The sequence below is a fragment of the Ochotona princeps genome, chromosome 10 (assembly GCF_030435755.1).
Source record: "Ochotona princeps isolate mOchPri1 chromosome 10, mOchPri1.hap1, whole genome shotgun sequence".
Classification (NCBI taxonomy): Eukaryota; Metazoa; Chordata; class Mammalia; order Lagomorpha; family Ochotonidae; genus Ochotona; species Ochotona princeps.
The window spans coordinates 48,714,220-48,728,589 of NC_080841.1; the positions used below are offsets into that span (position 1 = coordinate 48,714,220).

The 14,370-nt window shown below is 41.8% G+C and overlaps 1 protein-coding gene across 2 annotated transcripts in view; it reads left to right on the plus strand.

Annotated features, from left to right (window-relative positions):
- Window positions 1–4,430, plus strand: part of EXO1 (exonuclease 1) — a 28,084-nt gene extending 23,654 nt beyond the window's left edge. Inside the window, exons 13-15 of one of the 2 annotated variants that reach the window (XM_058669769.1) lie at window positions 429–530; window positions 766–959; window positions 4,259–4,430. In XM_058669769.1, coding sequence (XP_058525752.1) covers window positions 429–530; window positions 766–959; window positions 4,259–4,391 — 429 coding nt within the window. In that variant the 3' untranslated portion in view covers window positions 4,392–4,430. The remainder of the gene's footprint in view (window positions 1–428; window positions 531–765; window positions 960–4,258) is intronic. The other variant, XM_058669770.1, reaches the window with a different exon arrangement.
- The last annotated feature ends 9,940 nt before the right edge of the window (window positions 4,431–14,370 follow it).

Genomic DNA, 14,370 nt, shown 5'->3' on the forward strand with positions numbered 1-14,370 from the left:
TCTTTATTGCTGAGTGTGTTAGATACAATTAGAAGGGGAGAAACAGTGACGGCACTGTGGCACTTTTTTATAGCTACTAATTTATGAGAACTATTAGCTTAGCTTGAGATAAGAAACAGTATTGCAGTAGGAGAATCTTGTTTCAGCTCAGTCAACGTTTTGACAGGCTCCAGAAATGGTTCATAAATTCTGTAATTTATGAACATTTAAGCAAATTTTTTCTCATACTAAAACATCTATGGTTTCTCAAGTGAAAATACTCATTTCCTATGATTTATTCTATTCTGAGTTTTTTTTTATCTTTCTTTTATCTTTCTTATGCGTTTTATTTACACTGATTTTATTTCTACTTATTTTGCATTTTGTTGAATATTGCTTAGTTATAAAAATCCAATATTAAGCATTTTTTTTTTGTCTGGGGGATCCAGGAGTCTGATTGCAATATTAAATCACTTGATAATCAAGATAATCGGAACTCCCAGCTACATTTAACTCATTTTTCAAAAAAAACCACACTACTAAAGAATAAGGTAAAGCATTTGTTTTGAAATTAAATTTAAGATGTAGTCTATGTGTGCTACTAGCAAAAAAGTCTACTTATATAGTACTAACTGGGTGCATGCTTTACGAATTAAAATCATAGTAATTTCTACAAAAGACATTTTTAGAGGGTTTTTGATTTTGGATTTTTTTTTTTTTTTTTTTGCATGTTGAATAGTTTGAAATTAGCTAAAGGTAGAGTGTTAAAACGTGTTTCTGTTTTAGGCTCCTGGGCTGTATAAATCCAGCTCTGTGGATTCCCTCTCTGCCACCAAGATCAAAGCTCTGGTGCCTGCCAGGGCCAGCGGGCTGAGCAAGAAGCCAGCCAGCACCCAGAAGAGAAAGCATTCTAATGCGGAGAACTCTCCAGGACTGCAGATCAAAATCAATGAGCTCTGGAAAAATTTTGGATTTAAAAAGTGAGTTGTTCTGTTATTTATTTTCAACGGAATAAGATTTTACCCCATAATTTCTATCCCTTTCTCTCTCAACTCTTCTTAATTTCATATGAATTTCTGTTTCTCTAACTATTAGAAGATTATTTTCCGTGTTTCCTTCACCTGACTCTTTTAAATATTTAGTTCCTAAATATTTGTTTTAGTGAAACAGTGGTAAACTGAAAAGCTCAGTGGAGCAGGGCTTTGAGGTCTCCTGCGTTAAGCACATTACCTTTCTAAGCCTCAAGTGTCTCAGCCTCCTTTTGTTTTGTGTAGCAGGGTTGTAATAAGAATAAAGTTTTAGGTAATAGGAGGTACTGCTGTGCACACTTCCTAAATTATCGTTTCTAAAATAGGGAGAATCGTGAGTTTATATGATGAATGTACACTATTTCTAATACATGTGGCAAGTGCAGTGTTGAGATGTTTGATTCTCTATACAGCACAGTGTTTTAACTACACGACTTACTTCTGTGAGGCCGCATAATTTCTCACAAAGTAACATCAATTTAAAGTTAATTTTCTTGTTGTAATTAAAGCAAATACACTGTTAAGTATTGAAAAGAGGAAGAATGATAGATTAAACCTTACGTAATAAAAATATTACCCAGGAGGCAGTAAGTAGTCAATGCCTACTGGACAATTGTTCTTTTTTTTTACATTGTGTGAAGTGTAGGATTAAACCATATAGCAGCAGTGGTTTAATGATAGGCTTACGAATGCTTTGGTAAGGGCAAAATTTAGCCTGTATTTAAGATACCTGCTTACCAAAATTACTAGATTGGTTCGCTGCTTCTTGCAGTCTGCTGCCAATGCAAACTTTGGGAGACGGAAGTGGTGGCTCAGGTAACCTCAACCCTGCCTCATTCACTGCAGGCATTGAAGGAGTGAGACATTGATCTCAAATGTGCTCACAGGTGCTGTGGCCTAACCTGGCCTGGCATGACCTGCCCCCATACTTGGCATTTGCCAGCAGATGCTATGGCCTGGCCTGACCCAGCCTACTTTCAACAGGTGCTGGCGCCTAGCCTGGCATGGCCCACATCCTGTCCTGGCACTCAGTTGTGCCAAGGCAGTTGCACCTGTCTCAGCCATCCCCAGCCCCAGCTATTGTGCTCAACAGGAGCTGCAGCCTGTAAGGCAAGTTCCCCAACATGCTGGCAGATGCTGTGGCTCTGCTTGGTACTGTCCACTCCCATTCCTGGCCTTTGTATGTACTGGTGTGTGCTGCAGCCTGGTCACCTCCCAGCCGCAGCAGCTGAGTTGGTGAATTGCGTAGTGTAGCCTGGCTTGGCCTGTCACTAACCCCAACTCTAGCTGTCCTACAGGGGCAAGCCCATAAGTTCCTTATAGAATCTGCCTCTAGAGTCAGTGCTGTTGAGGGTTGCAGGCCAGCCTGACTTGGCCCACCCATTCCCCAACACTCATGAGCAAGTACCACAGCCCAGTATGCCCCCAAGCCCCAGCTTTTGCATGCACTTGTCAGCAATGCTACTTAGCCCAGCCCAGGTCTCCCACATGGGCTGGCACCTTGACCTGATGCAGATGTGCGCTCCAATTTCCCTGCTCTAAACCACCTCTTCTCAGCTCCCTTGCCTAATTGTAACAGCAGCGGTCCATTCCATGGAAGCTCCTGAAGTCACTCCTCAGTTGTCAAACATGCCTTTGGCGGCTCCAACACCAACATGTCCCCAGATCCCCTACTTCACAAGAGATAGGAATATTGTTGTATCTTGATTGTTCGTTCTTATGGCTGGGCCTGGCGTGGTAGCCTAGCGGCTAAAGTCCTCGCCTTGAATGCGCCAGGATCCCATATAGGTGCCAGATCGTATTCTAGCAGCTCTGCTTCCCATCCAGCTCCCTGCTTGTGGCCTGGGAAAGCAGTCAAAGACAGCCCAAAGCCTTGGGACCCTGCACCAGCATGAGAGACCCCGGAAGAGGCTCCTGGCTCCTAGCTTCGGATCAGCTCAGCTGGGGAATGAATCAGGAGACAGAAGACCTTTCTCTGTTTCTCCTCTCTATATATCTGACTTTCCAATAAAAATAAATAAATCTTTAAACATAACTTTTATGGCTATAGAAGCTTCTTACAGTGAAAAATGAAAAAATATGATATAATAGTTAAAAGATAGTGCTTGGGCTCAGTGCAATAGTCTAGAGGCTAAATCCCCACATAGCAAGTGCCATGATCCCAAATAGGTGCCAGTTCATATCCTAGCGGCTCCACTTCCCATCCAGTTCCTTGCCTGTGGTCTAGGAAAGCAGTAGAGAATGGCCCCAAGTGAAGCTCCTGGCTCCTGGCTTCAGTTTGACTCAGCTCTGGCCATTGTGGCCACTTGAGGAGGGAACCAACAAACGAAAGATCCATGTCTCCTCTCTGAATATCTGCCTTTCCAATAAAAATAAATAAATCTTTTTAAAAAAAGTGCTTAGCCAATTTTTCAATTTTCATTTACAGCATTTCTTACCTAGATTTGAGGCTGGCACTAAGGAGTGAAGAATTTAAAATCTCCTTATTGGAATGACTTTCCCTTAGTTAATGAAATACATGTAGTAACAGCTTGGGCCCGGCGCCGTGGCCTAGCAGTTAAAGTCCTCGCCTTGAACCCACCAGGATCCCATATGGGCGCCAGTTATAATCCCAGCAGCCCCAATTTCCATCCAGCTCCCTGCTTGTGGCCTGGGAAAGCAGTCGAGGATGGCCCAAAGCTTTGGGACCCTGCACCCGCGTGGGAGACCCGGAAGAGGTTCCTGGTCCCGGCATCAGATCGGCGCGTACCGGCCCGTTGCAGCTCACTTGGGGAGTGAACCATCGGATGGAAGATCTTCCTCTCTGTCTCTCCTCCTCTCCTTATATCCGGCTTTCCAATAATAATAAAATCTTTAAAAAAAAAAATTTATTTTCATTACAAAGTCAGAAGTGGAGCTGCCGGGATTAGAACCGGCGCCCATATGGGATCCCGGCGTGTTCAAGGCGAGGACTTTAGCCGCTAGGCCACGCCGCCAGGCCCCAAAATAAAATAAATCTTAAAAAAAAAAAAGTAATAGCTTACCAACCTGTATTCAAAGGTAATTTTGGAAATAGCACAAGAGATTGAGAAGCAAGAGTCAAAACTATATAGAGGGTATTAGCAGGCTGAATGTGTTATATCATGAGTTGTGACAGAATGTTCAGGAGATATTACTCTGTTCATGTATCGCTCCTCTGTCCAAATTATCTTTTCTGCCTTGGTCAGTACCCTAGAAGTACCTAATTTATTTTATTATATTTTATTTTTCAGAGATTCTGAAAAGCTTCCTTCTTGTAAGAAGCCCTTGTCTCCAGTCAAAGATAACATTCAGCTGACTCCAGAAACAGAAGAGGATATATTTAACAAACCTGAGTGTGCTCATGTTCAGAGAGCAATATTCTAATAAATGTGGACTGCCAGGAGACTGTTGCTTGCAAGAGAATCTTTCCAATTTTAAGTCCTTATTTTGGATAAGGCAATTATCAGTTTGAGTGATTTGTTTTTAAATCTGTGCCATTTCAAAAATAGGATATATTTTTTATACTAACAGTGTAACTTTGTTTTACTTAGCTTTTTATATTTTTACAAGAAGCTATATAGAAGAATTCTTAGGTTTTTTGGGAAGTTTTAATTTAATTGAATAGCTGCCCTGGGACTTATGAAAGTCTGGCAATTTCTGTAATGTCTAATACAAGTATAGTAAATGGAAGGTTACATTTCTGTGATTATCTTTTTCTAGACTAAATCCTGTGTTTCTGCAGGATTTGTATTTTTCCACTTACCTTTCGAATCTGCCGTTCAAGGTTGAATTAGAAATAAAACTATTGAGGGGACAGAGGTAGTTGAAAGCTTTAACAATCAAATGGATCCATACGCCAACATCCTTGAGGAAAATGATTGCATTATAGGTCGGCAGTGCAAGGCCATGTTTTTCAGCTGCATGTGAAAGGAACTACATTTACCATGAATAATCGTCCTGAATATATATATTTGCTTATTTTTATTTATTTGAAAAGCAGAGAAAGAGAAGGAGATAGACTTAACTCAGAATAACCTTATTTTTCCTAATGTCTGTTTTGAAATGTAAGTTTCTTAACATGTTTCAGTACTTTAGACTAATGCAGTAAATGCTGTGGAAGATGTTAAAGCTGCAAGGTCTGCTATATATACACTCTGCAGGAAATAGACAGGTGCCTGAAAGGTAACCAGCTACCAAAGTGAATATCTGAAGGGCAGGAAGTAGAGAGATTATAAAAATGCTACATACAGAAAAAGGACCCAGAATATTCTCATTTTTAAAACTTAGTAGTATGAGAAAGTTATTTGAATAGAACAAAAAACAAAGCTGTAAAAACCATGAAGTTTGAAAGAATCTAGAAAAGAACAAATCCAAATACAGAGAAAAAGAGATCTGTCCACTGGTTCACTCCCCAAGTGGCCACAATGGCCAGAACTGAGCCAATCAGGAAGCAGGGGCTTCAACCAGGTCTCCCACGGTTGCGGGGTCCCAAGGCTTTGGGCTGTCTTCAACTGCTTTCCTAGGCCACAAACGGAGCTGGATGGGAAGGGGAGTAGCTGGGACATGAACTGGCGGTATATGGGATCCCAGCGCATGCAAGACAAGGGTTTTGCGACTATGCTATTGTGCCCATGCCATCTCTTTAAGTGTTGAAATGCATCTGGTCTATAACACATGACCTGAGCACTTGGCTCCCTGCCACCCATGTGGGAGACCTGCATGAAATTCCTGGTCTGCCTTCCCCTACCAGTTGCAGGCATTTAGGGAGCAAATCAGTGGGTGGAAGCTCTTCTTGTGTGTGTCACTGCCTGTCAAATAAAAAGCTGCAAGTGGGGTGGGGGTGGTGGTTAATGCACCTCTTGGAATGTCTGCATGCCTTATTTGAGTTCTTGGAATTGAACTAGGCTCTGCTTCTAAGTGCAGCTTCCTGCTAAATGTGTACCCTGAGAGGCAGTATGTAATGGGCCCGCTGTGTGGGAGGTCTGGATTGAGATCTGAAGTCTTGGCTATAGCCCTGCTCAGCCCCAGGTGTTACATGCATTTAGAGAGTGAACAAGAAAAAGATTTGGATCTTATGCCTTTCAAGTAGAACTAAGTAAAAGTGCATTCTTATTTAATATTATGTATTTAGAAGAGTTAATGTATAAATAATACTTCAAAGGAAAAAAATTACTTGGGTAAAAACAAGCTGTAAAAAATACTTCATGATCAGACCTTTCCAGTTTCATTCCTGAAGGTACGGAGTAATATCTTCCCTCGAGGAGCAGAGATTTCTCTCTAACAAAATTCACTTTCAAGTATAAAGGGCACAAGACACGAGTATTCAACATAGAAAAGTTGGGGAAATATTTTTTCCTTAGCCCTTGTCTCAGGATTATACCAGGCAGCAAGCTCCAGGTAACCAATAAGTTTGACATAAACACATGGTAAGCTTTAAGCATGTTCACTTCTCCAATTAAGACAGTGACAGTTGAAATGGAAAGTATCATATGCAAAAACATTCCATTTAGCTGGGGGGTAGTTGTTATCTGAGTACTGTTGTGTCTCTAAATGGGAGCTGGAGTAGGAGGGACAGGCGTGCCTTGGAGGTAATGGGCATTCAGTTCTAGACTACTGCTATAGTGTGGGTAAGGAAATTTTGATTTCCCAATACATATGAAAGTTATCGCTTATTTTATAGTTTGCTAAGTGAACAATAGCACTATGTCTTAAAATCCTCATAGTTAGTTCTTTAGTAAATCATCTTTGTGCTAGTAGAGTCTTGCCTCATTGGTTGGGGTTGCCACGGCAATTTTCAGAAGAAAGCATGTAGCACTGGGCCCGGCACAGTAGCCTAATGGTTAAAGTCCTCCCCTTGAATGCGCCAGGATCCCACATGGGCACTGGTTCTAATTATGGCAGCCCAGCTACCCATCCAGCTCCCTGCTTGTGGCCTGGGAAGGCAGTCAAGGATGGCCCAAAGCCTTGGGACCCTGTACCCACATGGGCGACCCGGAAGAGGCTCCTGGCTCCTGTCTTTGGATTGGATCAACTCCAGCCATTGCAGCTGCTTGGGGAGTGAGCCAGCAGATGGAGTATCGTCCTCTCTGTTTCTCTTCTCTGTATATCTGACTTTCCAATAATAATAATAATAGTTTGCTGAACCTCCTTTTTGAAAGATTTCTCTGTAGCATATGATGTTTGATGGCTTTTTGCTGTCTTACAAGTTGGAGTCACTTTGAAAGTCTGCCACTGCTCTAACAACTGTAGTTAGTTTTCTAAATCCTTTGGCGTCATTTTAACAGTGTTTACCAGGAGTTGACTCAAACTCAAAAAGACCGTTTCTTTGCTCATGCATGAAAAGGAGTTCCTCATTGATTAAAGACCTAACCTGAAATTGCATTGTCAGTCAGATCTCTAAGCTCCACTTCCTGTTCTGTCTGGCTATTTCTGTCACATCTGTAATTATTTCCCTCACTGAACTCTTGAACACCTCAAAGTCATCCATGAGAATCGCAGTCAGTTTCTTCCAAATTCCTGTTGATGTTGGTATTATTACCTTCTATAGATCAAGACTGTTGATGACATCTAGAGTAGTGATTCCTTTCCAGGTTTTCAGTTTGCCCATGTCTGTTGGAGAAATCCTTAACTGACTACTGTAACCTAACAAAATGTATTTCTCCTTGATCCCTGGATGCAAAATAGAAAGTTGTGTTAGGAAAATATCAGAACTCTTAGGTGTAGTGTCAAGGAACAGTAGTTTCGGGGGCTGGCTGCATGGCTCAACAGGCTAATCCTCAAGTGCTGGCATCACTTGTGGAAACCAGATCATATGCAGCTGCTCCACTTCCCTGCTTGTGACCTAGGAAAGCAGTAAAGGATGGCCCAAAGCCTTGGGACTCTACACCCACGTGGGAAACCTGGCTCCTTACTTCAAATCGGCTCAGCTCTGGCTGCTGCAGCCATTTGGGGAGTGAACCAGCAGATGAAAAATCTTTCCCTCTCTCTTTGTAAATCTGCCTTTAAAAACGAAAAACAGGAAGAGCCTAATTTTAAAAAATTATTTGAAAGTCACAGAGAGTAGAAGAGACAGATCTTCCATTTGCCGGTTTACTCCGTAGACGGCACAAGGGTCATTACTGGGATTCAAATCTGTGCCCATATAGGATAGTGCCGTCATAGGCAGTGATTTTACCTGTTGCAGTTGTAATCTGAGCAGTTCTCATCAGTGGGCTTAAATATTAGGTAAACAGTGATAGAAATAGATGAACTTTCATCTTGGCTTTGTTCCATTTGTCGAATACAAGTCTTTGGAAATTGGATTATTAAGGACTTTAATATTTTCAAAATAGTAGCTGAGTAGTGACGTCAACTTGAAGTTACGGTCTATGTTGGCCCCTGTGCTTTGAAACTTTAAGTTACAGCATTGCCTTTTCTAAAGATTTATTTAATTTTTATTGGAAAGTCAGGTATACAGAGAGGAGGAGAGACAGAGAAAAAGATCTTCCATCTGTTGATTCCTCAAGTGGCCACAACAGCTGGAGCTGAGCTGATCAGGGGCCAGGTGCCTCTTGTGTGAGTGCAGGGTCCCAAGGCCCAAAGAGCCATCCTCGACTGCTTTCCCAGGTCACAAGCAGGGAGCTGGAAGGGAAGCAGGACCACCAGGATTAGAACTGGCACCCATATGGGATCCAGGTGCGTGCAAGGTGAGGACTTTAGGTGCTAGGTTACTGCGCTGGGTCTTTTACTTCACTTTTGTAAGCTAGGGTCTTTAGTATGGGGAAGGCAAATGCAAGTGTAGTACAGTAACTTTCCTCACCTTTTATAGTATAAAAAGATCCTTAGCATGGTAGCCATGATTGTTTTCAATTCTTTATCTAATATTTCCAAAATCTGAGTTATTTCTGCATCTGGTTCTGTGTTTCATGTCTTCACAGTGTTTGCTTTTTCCCTTTTTCTTTTCACATTTTAGATTGAATTTTTATATCACAGTTTTTGTTCTACACGTGCTCATGTAGAACACTGATAATTAAAATAATATTGATTTGTGGTGTGGGCTTGCCTCTTCCACTGCTGGAAGAGGCATGGTCAACACAACTCTGCTATTGCTATTTTTCTCATCAAGATCAACAGGGATGAGTCCAGTGTGGTACCCTAGTGGCTGAAGTCCTCAACTTGATTGCTCCAGGATCCCATGCTCGTGCTGGTTCATGTCCTGCAGCCTTGCTTCCCTTCCAGCCCCCTGTTTGTCGCCTGGGAAAGCAGTAGAGGATGGCCCAAAGCTTTGGGACCCTGCACTCATGCAAGGAACCTGGAAAAAGCTCCTGGCTCCTGGCTTTGGATTGGCGCAGTTCCAACCGTTGTGGCTACTTGGGGAATGAACCAGCAGTTGGAAAATCCTTCTCTCTCTCTCCTCTCTGTATTTCTGACTTTCCAATAAATAATAAATCTTAAAAAAAAAAAAAAAATTTAACAGGTGTTCCTGGCACAATGGCTCAACGGCTAAATCCTCACCTTGCCAAGTGCCAGGAACATTTGAGCACCAGTTCATATACCAGCTGTTCCATTTCCTTTCTAGCTTCCTGTTTGTGGCCTGGGGAAGCAGTGGAGGATGGCCAAATGCCTTAGGACCCTGACCCATTTGGGACACCCAGAAGAAGCTCCTGGCTTAAGATTGGCTCAGCTCCAGTTGTTTTGTCCTTTGGAGGAGTGAACCAGTGGCTGGAAGAACTTTGTCTCTCCTCTGCATAAAACTGATCTGTTTCTAAGGTTTTGATTCGAAGTCACACAGACCCTGCCTGCCTGGTATCCTCACAGCACAGAGAGAATCCTGGCTGGTTTGGTTCTGGGCAGTTAGCATTCCACCCTTCAGTCCTCAGTGCAGACTCCCCTGTGTTCCATTCCCTTGACCAGGCTTATCTTTTAGCAATGCATTGAAGAGTAGAACTCTTCCTTGTATAAAGGTCTCACTTACTTTCATGCTGTTTCCCAATGAGCCACTAAGACAGTGGCTGATTCCGTCCATCCCTAAAGCTCAGTTGAACTGCAGTTTTAACACATAACTTTTATAAGAGTTAGGAATTTGTAGATTTTTCATGGTATTTTCTCTCATGGTTAATGTGGGAGTGCGTCTCTTCCTTTATGCTAGGAAGAAATGGAGCCCCCAAAATTCTTTTTTTCAACCAGTTGTAGAGGATGTTTCCCTGCCTTCTGTTGGATCCTGACCATCTTAGGCTAGAGAAGTTATGAATGGAGTCAAATTATGATCAGAAAGATTAGCTGGGTTGTAGTAAAATCATACTTGCTACATGGGAGTTATGACTAGAAACATTCCCTATTCCACTGTAGTACCCAATTTATTAGATAAGGTATTGCATAATGATTAGTTGAAGACTTGTAAATAATGCTATTAAATGCAGTAATTTTTACATCTATCACCAAACAAAACAGTGATGCATTTTTGTCTCTGAAACTCCCAGAAAATTCTGGTAACTAGATCAGCATTCCACTTTCTTATTATTCAATGACTTCCAGATACTTGATTCTGAAGATTGAATAGTACATAAGGACTTTGTACAAACAATTTGTGATTATTCAACACTTATGAATTCATGTTTTCAGAAACGTTGAAAAATAGTTGAAAAAAAAATCCAGGTAGGAATCATAAAATTTGGTCTATGATTATGAAGTTGGCCTCTGATAAACTTCTGAATCTTTGTATTTTTTTTTTCCTCAAAGAACAAATATGAGGGTTCCATTGTCTGAAATTCTCTCAGATTCTGTGAACCACAGTTCTTAGATTTATGAGTAACCATGGTAAGAATACCCAAAAAGCTCCACAAGGGGGCAGCTTCTCCACAGTTTAATGTCTTCAAGAGAAACTGTACAGAACCTTTGTACAGTATTTCATTTTTATCCTTTTAATTATGCAAGTGAAGCACAAGTGTATTCCATTTTTAAAAATTCCAACATTCCAGATCAATTTCAAGTCTCTTGATTAGTGTGCTTAATCCTAATTCCCCAACCACTATCAAGTTTGTTGGCATTTTAATTTATTTATGAAGGTTTACTTCCTGTAACTTTTTAAAAACATGAATACTAAAATTATTTTAAAAGATTTGTTTGTTTTTTTATTGGAATGCATGATTTACAGAGAGGAGAGAAAGATTCGTCTGCTGGTTCACTCTCCAAGTGGCCACAATGGCTGGAGCTGAGCTGATCTGAAGCCAGGAGCTTCTTCTGGGTCTCCCACATGGCTGCAGGATTCCAAGGCTTTGGCCATCCTCTACTGCTTTCCAGGCCACAAACTGGGAGCTGGATGGGAAGTGGAGTGGCCAGCACAGGAAGTGGCGCCCATAGGGGATCCCAGCATGTGCAAGTTAAGGATTTAGCCACTGGGCCATCACACTGAGTCCCAAAACTGAATTTTAAAAATTATGTATGACTTAAATACCTTTCTTGATAATTTATAGATTGACATATCTTTAATTGCATTCTTTAAAGTGCATATGTCAAGGGGGAAGCATCTGAAACAAATTAAAGTTCCAGCTATTCTGAACTTCAGTTTCTTGCACATCTATAAGCAGCAGATGAAGGCTTAAGTACTGCATCCCTGCTATGCACAAGGGGCCCCAGTTAGAGTTCCTGCTTCCTGGTTTTAGCCTGGCCTAAACCTAGCTATTGTGGGCACCTCTCTATCTCTCTCACACACACACACTCCCTTTTGATTAAAACCTTGCAAAAATAAAATGTGTATATTAGAAATTACATTTTTCTTATTGACATCTAAACTAATTTATAATTTTTGTTATTCAAACAATTCTGAATTAAACATTTCCATATTATCTTATGAAAAAGGAGAATCTGGCGCAATAGCCTAACAGCTAAAGTCCTCCCCTTGCACCCACCAGGATGCCATATGGGCAGTGATTCTAATCCCAGCAGCTCCACTTCCCATCCAGCTCCCTGCTTGTGGCCTGAGAAAACAGTTGAGGACTGCCCAAAGCTTTGGGACCCAGCACGCCCACGGGAGACCTGGAAGAGGCTGCTGGCTGCTGGCTTCGGATCTGCACAGCACTGGCCATTGCAGCTATTTGGGAAATGAATCTGCAGATGGAAGATCTTCCTCTGTCTCTCCTCTCTGTATATCTGCCTTTCCAATAAAGATAAATGAATCTTAAAAGGACAGAAAAACGTGAGGTCTCATGCAGGGTCTCCCCCACAGATTCCTCTAGTACCTCGTTGCCAGAGGGGATGAGCCTACTGCCCTCCACCCAGCCTCCCAGCCTGCGAGAGACAAACAAACGGACAGGGGTTCTGTCTAAGCAGTTCCGATTTATTGGGGAAATTCAGATTCTTATATAGGGTAAGGGATAGCCTCAGGCCAGGAATTTCAGGAATTCCAGGAAGAGAGAAACTAGGAGCACAACTGACTGCGGAAGCCACCTCCCATAGGCCAGGGGTAGGTGAGTGAAATGGCCCTGGCCAATCAGTCTTTCCTTGAAACAACATCACCCCTGCCCTGGTTCATGCCCAGGGCTCTGACCTTGGCCACTATCTTGCTCGCCACAGGTAACCCAGTGACCTTGACTGTTAGTCCACATCTTATTGACTTAGTGACCTCTGCCCCTGAGCCCCAGTCTCACAACCACATATTTTTTGAAAGATTTAAGGTTTATTTTTTTTTTTTTTAATTGAAAGGCAGATTTACAGAGAAAGAAGAGCAGAAAGATCTTCCATGCACTGGTTCACTCCCCAAGTGGCCGCAAAATGTCAGGGCTGAGCTGATCTGAAAGCAGAAGCATGGGTCTCCCATGCAGGTGCAGGGTCCCAAAGCCCTGGGCCATTCTTGACTGATTTCCCAGGCCACAAGCAGGGAGCTGGACAGGAGACAGGGTTGCTGGGATATGAATCGGTACCCACATGGGATCCCAGCACATGCAAAGCGAAGACTAGCCACTAGGCCTGCAGTGCACAGGGCCCAATAATTAATATTTTAAAGCTAATTTCTTAGGCCAAAGTAAGAATAAGTGATTTTACTAAACAGAAATATATGAAGTCAATCCACAGAAGAGACTACAAGGACAAACGTTTGGCAGTCTCTCTTGAAAGCATTTCTGTTTGCTCTGTTCCATGATGGAACTCCTTCAGAGACACCATTGCCTATTAGGATTTGGTGTCGTCTTAGACCAGATTAGACCCAACTACCAATGTTCCAGTTAATGTAGAGAAGAGAAGCAGGAAAGGAACCCCCTGATGTTACCATCTACGGGAGAGATGTGCTCTGTCTGGGTTACTTCCATAGCCTCACTATGTCAAGGAAATATTTGCTGAGAATAAGAGCTGTTTGTGTTTCTCATATTTATCTATATATACATTCACAAACAATAAATATATAATCATATATAATTATATAACATGATTAATTATATGCATTGTTATGTAATTATATATTATTGACAGGCATACCTGCCAATTATTACTGCATATAATAATGTATTATATTATTAATGATTAGAGCAATGTATAATTATATATTATAAAATACATTATATTATTTATTGTGTTAATTATAATTTATATATTTTATAATATGCTATGTATATTATAAAAATATGTTTAAATCTGGGCAGGTTAATTAGTTGTATCTAAAGGGAAGGATTTGGAGCCTGACTAGTCTTGCACTAGACATAAGCAACTGAAATTGATATGAGGCAGGGAGTTCCAGTGATAGCTTGGATAAACAAGATCTTTATGTGAGAAAAGCTTATAGGAGATGCACTAAATTTTTCAGAAACATTTAAGAGACTGATGAGGCATTTGGCATAGTGGTTAAATTTCTGCTTAGAGAGGGCTATTGTATCACAATGGATGAAGCCACTATATTCAGCTTTGGCACTGGAAGCACTGGTTTAAGTCTCAGCTACTCCATTTCCAATCCAGTTCCCTGCTAATACACCTGGGAAGGCAGTGGAAAATGGCCCAAGTGCATGGGACCCGGTCACACATGTGCGAGACCTAGATGGAATTCCAGGCTCATGGCTTTGACCTGGCCCAACCATTTGTGGAACAAATCAGCAGATGAAATATCTCCCTCCATTATTCCCTCCCTTCCACTGTGACTCAAATAAATACATATTTTTTAAAAGATTTATTTTATTTTTATTACAAAGTCAGATATACAGAGAGGAGGAGACAGAGGAAGATCTTCCGGCCAATGATTCACTCCCCAAGTGAGGGCAATGGCCGGTGCTGCGCCGATCCGAAGCCGGGAGCCAGGAACCTCTTCCGGGTCTCCCACGTGGATGCAGTGTCCCAATGCTTTGGGCTGTCCTTGACTGCTTTCCCAGGCCACAAGCAGGGAGCTGGATGGGAAGTGGAGCTG